The following is a 1,202-nucleotide window of genomic DNA, read 5'->3' on the forward strand; positions in this document are numbered from 1 at the left end:
GAGCACAACCGCAAGGCCCTCGGACGGGACCCCAGCCCGGTGAGTGTCCCGGAGCCCGCGCCCCAGAACTCGCGTCCCCCTCCCTCCGTGACAGTCCCGGGCTCTCCATCCCACACTCTTCGTTTCTCCGGGGTCCTCCCGGGCTCCCCAGGCCCCCGCGGCTCTCGCCATCCTCCCAGCCGCCCTCATCTCTCTGCCATTAGCTTCCCTGCACCCCACAGCTCCAGGCGTCCCCCCGAAAGGCCCCGGGACCCCACCTCTAGTCACCCAGGGCCTGGCCTCTGCCGCGCCCCTCTCCTCGCCGACTCCTCCTCCCCACCGCCCTGAGGTGTCCTGTTTTACGGATTTTTAGCGGTTACTTTGGGGCGCACACGGTCCCCTCCTTGGCTAGTGGGGCGCCTGACGTGCCCGCGGATCCAGCACGTCCCAACTCTGGCCTCTGCCGGCTCGCCCTGCCCCTGCCCACCCCTGGGGTCGCCCTTCTCCTGGGAGCCCTGCGTTCGTCCAGTGGGGGTGGGGTTTAGACGCCAGGTTGACCAGGTTCTTTGAAAACATCTGGCCTGGGGTGGTGGCGCACGCCTGTGATCCCAGCATTCGGAAGGCTGAGGCAAGAGGGTCTCCATGAGTTCAAGGTCCCGTCTCAGAAAAAAACAAAAAAGTGAGGAAAATAGTAATTCTGTCTTCCTGGGTGACGAAGATAAGACGAGCAGTGGCCACCTCAGCCCATTTCTCACCTCTGGTGAGTCCCCACGCTGGATTTCTCGGCTCCCAGTGCCCAAGGGCCTCTCCTACCCTTGGACAGCTCAGTCGTCAGCCCTAGCTGGGCATGGTGGTGCACACCTATAATCCGAGAACCCAGGGAGGCTGAGGCAGGAGGATCACACGTCTGAGCCCAGCCTGGGCAAGTTAGCAATTTAGGGAGACACGGTCTCAATTTTAAAAAACAAAAAAACAAAAACCCCGGGCTTTCCTGACCCCGTGGCCAGGTTTTCACGACCTCCTCTCCACGCCCGGCGTTGTCCCGGTGTCACTAGCTGCCTGCTGTCCAGCTCCTCACCGGGGCAGGTGGCCCGGGTGGGTCCGCAGTCCCGGAGCTGAGTGAGGCACAGGAAGCGCGCTGGATGGCGCCAGGGCTCAGGAATGCGAGTCTTCCGGGCAGTGCGCTCCCCTGCGTCGTCCTGGGCGCTCCGTTCACGGTGACC

The 1,202-nt window shown here is 63.6% G+C and overlaps 1 protein-coding gene across 1 annotated transcript in view; it reads left to right on the forward strand.

The window, feature by feature from the left end:
- Window positions 1–1,202, forward strand: part of Ehd2 (EH domain containing 2) — a 24,233-nt gene that overhangs the window by 10,549 nt on the left and 12,482 nt on the right. Inside the window, exons 10-11 of the mRNA XM_010640909.3 lie at window positions 353–513; window positions 1,066–1,196. Coding sequence (XP_010639211.2) covers window positions 353–513; window positions 1,066–1,196 — 292 coding nt within the window. The remainder of the gene's footprint in view (window positions 1–352; window positions 514–1,065; window positions 1,197–1,202) is intronic.

Source organism: Fukomys damarensis, unplaced genomic scaffold, assembly GCF_012274545.1.
Source record: "Fukomys damarensis isolate Sample0158 unplaced genomic scaffold, DMR_v1.0_HiC HiC_scaffold_19, whole genome shotgun sequence".
Classification (NCBI taxonomy): domain Eukaryota; kingdom Metazoa; phylum Chordata; class Mammalia; order Rodentia; family Bathyergidae; genus Fukomys; species Fukomys damarensis.